At 49.4% G+C, this 8492-nt stretch overlaps 1 protein-coding gene across 9 annotated transcripts in view; it reads right to left on the bottom strand.

The window, feature by feature from the left end:
• Nucleotides 1–2563: 2563 nt before the first annotated feature.
• LOC144610915 (neogenin-like) overlaps nucleotides 2564–8492 on the bottom strand; it is a 139008-nt gene continuing 133079 nt past the window's right edge. For 5 of the 9 annotated variants that reach the window (XM_078429908.1, XM_078429910.1, XM_078429911.1 and 2 more), the window contains 4 exons: nucleotides 7992–8144; nucleotides 6765–7019; nucleotides 5020–5156; nucleotides 2565–4128 (listed from right to left, as the gene is read on the bottom strand). In XM_078429908.1, the coding sequence (XP_078286034.1) occupies nucleotides 4045–4128; nucleotides 5020–5156; nucleotides 6765–7019; nucleotides 7992–8144 (629 nt within the window). In that variant the 3' untranslated portion in view covers nucleotides 2565–4044. Of the gene's footprint in view, nucleotides 4129–5019; nucleotides 5157–6764; nucleotides 7020–7991; nucleotides 8145–8492 lie in introns of all 9 variants that reach the window. The other 4 variants (XM_078429913.1, XM_078429915.1, XM_078429916.1 and 1 more) reach the window with 3 other exon arrangements.

The raw sequence follows: 8492 nt of genomic DNA, 5'->3' as shown, positions 1-8492 counted from the left end.
TGACTAAAGGACAGCTGTGGGAAGAATGGATGTTCCAGTCCTGCTCGGCTGAACCACTGGGGCTGCTGCAGCGGTTTATGTAGAAGGTACATCTGGGTGGGCCGCAGATGTTGGCTGCATTGCTCACTTAAGGCCTCTGGATGACATCTGGAAACGTTCAGTGTTTCCTGATGAAATCAGTCTGACTGCTCAGAGCTGAGCACGGCTGGGTTCTGTGGGGCGTCACGGCATAAGGAATGAGCAGCCTCACAACATGCAAACACAGGAACTGGAAGCAGCAGAAGACCCATCAGCCCCTCTGGCCGATATGAACAACTCCTCTCCTGTTTGTAATCACTCTGTCGTCATCTGGCCTGACACATCCTTTATTGTACCATCACTCCTGCCCTAAAGCAACAGGCACACCTTAACAACCTGACCGCGACAGCAATAACACCCCCCCACACCAGGTCAGATCCAAGTTCTGCAATGCGATCATGAGTCAGGAATGATGATGGGAAATCACGGGGCTAGTAGGCATGTGTCGCCAAGATCAACCCTGGCCTGGATGATTGCCACCAACAAGCCCCCTTCTGCCAATTTGATTTGCTGTACCTGATGTCAAGAACTGGCTGAGATAATGGGACACATCAACGATCCAGCCCTGGCCACTCCTGTCGACCATCTGCAGATTCTCAGCTCATTTACACATCATCTTTCACCTGCTGAAAACATGAAAGTTAGCCCCGTCCAAAAAAACTAGTTATTTTATCCCAATCATCAGCAAACTCATGGAAGGTGTTGTTGACTGCTACCAAATGACACGTACTAGTCGGTACTAAGTCACCAGGACCTCCACAGCCTTGGTCCAGACAGACAAACTGCAGAATTCCAAACGCAAGGTGAGAGAGAGTGTCCTGAAAATCAAGTGATCATCTGACCCAGTGTGATCCGGGGAAACCGCTGCCACTGAACATCGTGAGGAAACTCCCCTGTCTGGCGATGTATCTTGTACAAAGACCGTGCAGAGGGACCTCCTTCATCCACAGCCTTTCCACTTCTGATGGTTTAACGGAAGGCCGTTCAGTGGTGATAGCGCCCATTTCAACACCTCGGGCACTGACTTGGTCCCTGCAAGACCTAGATGTCATTCAAAGTCTAGTTAGTGGAAAATAATAACTACCCACACTAATTCCAGCCAATCAACATAAACACAGCCTTGACATTCAGCAGCATTATCTTCACCAAGGTCCATCGTAGATCATTCAGAACAGAAACCTTCGGCCCAACATCCATACCAACCAAGATGTCTACCTGAGTTTGTCCCATTTTCTTGCATTTGGCCATATCATTATAAGACTCTCCTATATATGTACATGTTCAAATATCTTTAAACATTGTAATCGCAACAGTTTCCTTTGGCAGCTCATTCCAGATCCTCACCACCCTCTGCGTGAAAAGGTTGTCTTTTGGGCCCCATAAATCTTTCTAATCTCACCTTAAACCTCTGCCCCCTAGTTTTAGTCTCCCTTATCCTGGGAGAAAGACTGCAACTATTCACCTTATCTATGCCCCTCATGATTTTATATACGTTGGTAAGGTCATCCCTCAACCTCTACATCCTATGGAAGTAAGTCCTAACCTGTCCAGTCTCTAGTTATAACTCAAGCCCTTCAGTCCTGGTAACATCAGGTAAATCTTCCTCTGCACCATTTCCAGCTGAATAATATCCTTCCTGTAGCTGGAAGTGATACTCCAATCTCACCAACGACATGTAGTTGTAACATGATGTGCTGACTCATTACTCGGGAATGCAAACTCCTTTGCCAACCTGTCCACATTCAGGGAACTATCTACTTGTGCCTCAAGGGTTCTCTGTGCCTCAACACTCCCCGGTGCTCAATCATTTACCGTAGAAGTCCTGCCCTGGTTTAATTTACCAAAATGCAACACTTGCCACCTGTGTGACTTAAAGTCCATTTGCCGGTCCTTGGCCCATTTCCCCAGTTCATCTGGATCCTGTTGTAATCTTTGATAACCTTATTTATTATCTATTATACCAATGTTGGTGTCATCAACAAATTTACTTACTCTGCTAACTCTGAATTTGTAATTACAGTTTCATTCAAATCATTAATGTTTTCTCACGGTGGCCTCAACGCCGATCCCTGCTCAATGTCACTGGTCAATCTGAAAATACAACAGCCCCACTGATGGACTCATTCCACCAAAAACAAAGCCACTGATGATCCCTAGTGTTATAATCTGGACCAGCCTACCATGCAGGACCTTGTCAATAACCCCGCTAAAGTCCATGTAGACACGTCTAATGTCCTTATTCACAAAATGCTGGAGTAACTCAGCAGGTCAGGCAGCATCTCAGGATAGAAGGAATGGGTGACGTTTCGGGACGAGACCCTTCTTCAGACTGATGTCAGGGGGGCGGGACAACTTTGTCGAACCTGGTCAACCCTCAAGCTCTGAACCAAGCTAATGGATCACAGTTATGCACAAATCCATCATTTACAGGTGTTGTTACCTGTTGGTTTTGCTTCCACCGGCAGTGTAGACCACAAATAAATGTCTACATTCACACTTCTTCCTATTGGTTGAATACAAAATGTATTGGAATTCCAATATTACATTAGAACATGAAGTTTAAAAAAAGCCACTGAGTATGCTACTAGCAAAGTTCTTTGTACATAAAACTACAGTAGTTTGCATCATTTCTACAATCGGGATTAATAAACAATCTGCACTATCTGCGTCCGTGGAAAACAGAAGTTGCTTTTGCTAATGAAGACATTACAGAAGTACACCAGAGGTTTCCCGATTCTGAACACAGGCCAGAAAGAAAAAGGCTCTTTGTAAAGGATGGAAAAAGTGCAAAACAGATCTGACTGCCTACAACAGGGGCATGTTTTCTAAACGTTCACAATAGCTTCGTTCAGTTATATTCATTACAATAAATTTCCTTAAACAGTTATATTAACATTCATGGAGATGTACATAGGAAGCAATATTCACAAACATAGTAAAACCATGACTGTAGAAGCAAGTACAATGATATGGGGTGGGCAGCTGGGGTTTGGGGGGAATGAGATAGAGAGAGCTTCCTGTAATTGAACCCATATATGGTTTAACATGTAACCTCATCAGAAGCAGATTGATGGGATTGATCTGATATCCATCTACCTGGGACCAGTTCAGCCCGGTCCACTGAGGGTAAGTAAACTCAATTGACTGGGTTCAATACAGAATCAGGAACTGGAACCTACCCATAACACAATTCATGAGGGCAGGGAACTCAAACTCGATTTGAGGGTGGAACGATCCGGTTTAACGCTGGCTATATAATCAAAACTCACTGATAGGTTTAATAAAGATCGTGCAAGCAAACCCATGGGTAGGGCGGGCTTATCTTTCTCTTTATGGCGAAATGATTCTCCAGTAGAATACATAAAGACAGTCTTCATATAAAATGTCAGTTGCTGCACACATTTGTTTAAACCAATGTGCTTTGAGTCTTGCCGAGCCTCTGCGAGTACTTTGTGGATAGATTGTGCTGGTCCATCTTTCTAATTGTGCTTTAATCAGCTAACTTGCCAAGTCCAGCAGGAATTGCTGAGATCACAGTGATGTGCGGACACGGTGGCAGTTTTGTTGCAGTCTGTGTGATGCACAGGAAGCAGGAAATGGCCATGTTATTGAAGCATCTCACACCAGCTGATGGTGAGGCGGTCAAATGTCACATCTGGATGCCAAAGTAACAATTCAACATTCTCTTTATAACACCAACAACGTAAACACGCAGTAAATAGACGATATCGAATGTCCAACACTATATCGGTACCTGCAGTACATTTCCAAACCAGCAGGGGCCCATCAGATTCCAAGGCCTTGATTGGATTGCATGATCTCCACAAGTCTGGACTGAAATTGTGACAAAGGCATTTCCCACGAGACTTAACACATGACGTCATGTTGTAGTCGGCCCTCCGGGACTCTTGTGTACTTGCGCACACCTGCTCCGGTTTCAGTTTGAGTGACTGATGGAACTCCGATCTATGCTGTGGTGATAACGTTGAGATCCTTCATTAAGCCCGTGAGGTGTGCCATTTCTTCACTCAGCTCATCTGGGCCGTAGTTCTGCAAAAAGAGGCAGCAGGTTATTGTGTCGGCCGGTCTCTACTCAGGCTAAGACCATCTAAGGGAAGAGGTTGTGTTAAAGGATTGCTCAGTTTGAGTGAGGGTTTCTCTGCTTTCTGTGAGTGGTGTCCAGGCATTGTCCACAAAGGGACGAAGCTGCAACCACTTACAGAAGCTGTGATTGCCTGATCTCCACTCCCTGATTCTTCTTCCATGCTGCTGCAAATCACCAACACCTTCAGGGACTCTGAATCAGCTCAGGATCCGAGTCAACAGTGAGGCAGAGGGGGCAGACTCAATCAATAATGGTGATGGTTGAGGGGAGTCTCCATGTCTCCCCAGCGTAGGGGTGTAACAAACCTACACAAGTCACTCAGGCACGAGATCAAGGAAGGGACTGAGAAGATCAGCTATTGTTGAACAGCAGAACAACCTCAAGGGACCAAGTGGCCTCCACCCGCTCCTACAGTCTGGAGTCCTGGCCTGGGAGGCACAGCGTCAGGGTAAGGGGTGTGTGAGGTGGGTGGTTGTGGGGGATGGGGATACGGGGATGTGATGGGATCCAACGGAGCACAGGGCACTGACTGAATGGTGAACCCGGCTCGGGGAAACACTGCTACATTCACCAATGTAAATGAGAGGTGTGGGAGTGAATGCTAAAGGCTAGTTACAGGAATTTAAAAAGTGTTTAAATATTTTTGTTAAATGTGAGATGTTTGGGTGGATAGAGCGAAATCGATGAACACCGACACCTGAAAATAAAGGTGAAAGTTTGATCTGTTCTCACACCTCCCGTGAGCTGTGCTGTTAAGGAATGGAGTGCATGGACAGTGGTCCTAAGACTAGGTGGCTGAGGGAAGGGCAGAGGTGAGGAACCAGCAGCAAACCTACAGTGTCGGAGTCGTCCACCATCTTGGCAGACTCAGTCACGTCCGGGGCGCTGGGCACGGTGACGGCCATTGGGGAGCGGCTCCGACCCAATGTTCCTATGGATGCCGTCTTCACCGAGTACACCTGAGGGTTGGCCCCTGCAGTGGAACACAACGTCACAGCTTTAGCAACGCTTCCCTCACACCCTGCTTCCAACATTAGATAAACATTCACACTCCAGACAGCAATCTCAACCCAAAACGTCATCCATCCCATTCCTTCTCTCCTGAGATGCTGCCTGACCCGCTGAGTTACTCCAGCATTTTGTGTCTTCCTACAATATTGACATTATAGACAATAGGTGCAGGAGGAGGCCATTCGGCCCTTCGAGCCAGCACCGCCATTCAATGTGATCGTGGCTGATCATTCTCAATCAGGACCCCGTTCCTGCCTTCTACCCATACCCCCTGACTCCGCTATCCTTAAGAGCTCTATCTAGCTCTCTCTTGGATGCATTCAGAGAATTGGCCTCCGCTGTCTTCTGAGGCAGAGAATTCCACAGATTCACAACTCTCTGACTGAAAAAGGTTTTCCTCATCTCAGTTCTAAATGGCCTACCCCTTATTCTTAAACTGTGGCCCCTTGTTCTGGACTCCCCCAACATTGGGAACATGTTTCCTGCCTCTAACGTGTCCAACCCCTTAATAATCTTATACGTTTCGATAAGATCTCTCATCCTTCTCATCCATTGGTTTATTATTTTACCAATATTGTGGAAAACCATGTTTTGCCTGCCATCTATTCAAATCACATCAAACTTGACTTTAAAAGGTTGTGCTAAGAATAAGCAGAGCAGATCAGGGGAGAAGGCAGGCACGGGTTATTGATTGGGGACGATCAGCCATGATCACAATGAATGGCGGTGCTGGTTCGAAGGGCCGAATGGCCTTCTCCTGCACCTATTTTTCTATCAGTCTTGCAGTTACAAAGGGCAGATAAAACAAGTGCTAGGCCGCAATGAGGTAGATTGGAAGATTGGGATACATTCTTAACAAATGAGAGGTCTGTTCAGTAGTCTGACCCACCTGCCCAGTCTAGACAAACCCACTAGGCACGAGTCAGTCTAGCCCATGGTAGAATGGCAACACGGTGGCGCAGCGGTAGAGTTGCTGCCTCACAGCGCCAGAGACCCAGGTTCACTCCTGACTACAGGTGCTGTCTGTGTGGAGTTTGTATGTTCCCCCTGTGACTGCGTGGGTTTTCTCCACTGGTTTCTTCTCAAAGATTTGCAGGTAATCGGTCTCTTTAAATTGTCCCTGATGCGTAGGATAGAATTAGTGCATGGAATTGGTGGGCAGAAAGGCCTATTTCCACGCTGTATCTCCTAAGTATTTTCACTTAATTTATCGCTACATTATAGCTGACCCAGCCTTGTTATTGAGGAGAAGGCAGTGACCGTTCGGCCCACCAAGTCTGTGCTGGCCACTAACCACCCTTCATCCACACACTGGCAGCAAATTACAGCGGCTAATTCGCCCATCAGCCCGCTCGGCTTTGAGATGGGGGAGGAAACCGGAGCAGTCACAGAGAGAACGTGCAAACACCACACAGAGAGCACTGGAGGTCACTGGAGCTGTGAGGTAGCGGCTCCATCCGCCATGCCGCTGTAAGCGAGGGTTTGGAACGTGTGCTTCTCCTGCGGCCCGCTGGGTGCGGGGCCCACAGAGATGGTGCCAGTGCCCCTGGCTCTGCTCTCACTCACTCACCCGCCTGGGCCAACAGTGGCGTGCTGGACGAGGCTGCCTCGTAGCTGGTGCTGGCCGGAGGGATGGCGATGACCGCAAAGCTCTTGAGAGGGTGTGAGGGGCGGACGTGGGCTGTGGGGACGCTGCGGTTGGATTCCTCGTCCTGTGAGCCGGGCAGGTAGGTGACGCTGGGCACGTCTGTCTCCAGGCTGTCCACGTGTGTCTGGGAGCTCAGGGCCGGAGACATGTCGCTGTTCGGGGTGTTCCGTACCGATTCTGGAACACAAAGTGTCAAAGGTCAGCACTCCAGGCACAAGACAGGCCGTCCACAATCCACGTCTCCGCCTGTAACTGGGAGAGCAGAGTCTCCACCTGTAACTGAGTCTCCACTTGTAACTGAGTCTCCGCCTGTAACTGGGAGAGCAGAGCTGCAACACGGGGGACTCATCTGCCTGAACTTCCAACGAGCAGCTCAGCAAGGCTGCCTTGCCTGTATGCAGGAACCTTTCAACTAAACCACCGTTTGTCACCACGGGCCCAGTCAGTCAGCAACAATTTAATCCAGAAAATTCAAGGCCGAACCAAGGTTTCAAAAGGAGGAGGTGTGACCATCCCAGCAGGCCATGCTGGTGAGCCCCCCAGTCCCAACCCAGTGCCCCATTCTGCCATCCTTGTACCCAGTCTACGATGCGGTCCTGCAGTGCACCCTACACACACTCACTCTCAGGGTTGCCACCTCCTCCTCCTCTCGTTCTGTTGACATCGCTCTCTCTCTCTCCCTGGTCCAGATGTTTATGAACATTTCCCTATAAACTGTCCCACCAATGACTCCACTTTTTGTTCTTATCACCCTCAATCTTTGAACACACAAGCTGCACTAAGTGACCCTGCATCCGATCCTCCCTCGGAAGGCGCATGGCTCTACCTCTCCCTGCCTGTGGTCTCAATCTCTCCCCTCTCCCCTGTCCGTTTACCATCTGCTGCCACACAGAAGATGCCGCCACCGCTCCCCTCCACTCCCCAACCCGTTCCTCAACGATCCCACCACCCCCCTCCTCTCTGCGTTCCCTCCTCTCCCCACCGTTCCCTCCGCTCCACAAACAGTAGCCAAGCGCGGTAGCCCCTCAGAGTTTAACGGCCAACGCACTGTTCAGCCGCGTGGTGAAATGATCTCAGGGTTCCTCTAGCCCGCGGGGTGGGCTGGCGTGGGGATGGGGCAGCGGCTGAGCTTGCGTTGCCAGGTCTCACCTGTGTAATTGGCCCTGTCTAATGAAGAGGCGAGTGGGCGGGCGGGCATCTGGTGGCAGAGATAGCTGTGGGTTGGGGAGGAAGGCCCGTCACAGTGGTGATGATCATGATGAGGGTTGTCGAGTGAATGGATGGGATGGGCACTAATCACAGCTGTGAATGAACATAACACAGAGAGCACTTCATACACAGAACTGACCGCAGCGATCCAGACTCCCACCCACTGCCCCAGACACACAGTCAAAGCAGCATCCACCCCACACACCCCAGCAACTACACCCCACACCCTGCACCTTCCCACCCCCACCCGCCCTCTGCCTGTGGACATACTGGTGTCAACTCAATTCCCATCACTCCACCACTCCTTAAACCAAGACCCTGTCTGCCTCTCCTTTGCTCAGAAATAAATCTCATGGAACTATTTCCAAAAAACGCAGGGACGCGTGTCCGTGTCCGTGTGCCGTGTCCGGGTGCCGTGTCCGGGTGCCGTGTCCGGGTGCC

The sequence above is a fragment of the Rhinoraja longicauda genome, chromosome 38 (assembly GCF_053455715.1).
Source record: "Rhinoraja longicauda isolate Sanriku21f chromosome 38, sRhiLon1.1, whole genome shotgun sequence".
Lineage (NCBI taxonomy): Eukaryota > Metazoa > Chordata > Chondrichthyes > Rajiformes > Arhynchobatidae > Rhinoraja > Rhinoraja longicauda.
The sequence above is the reverse complement of the archived record's forward strand: the minus strand, read 5'-3'. Positions and strand labels throughout refer to the sequence as shown.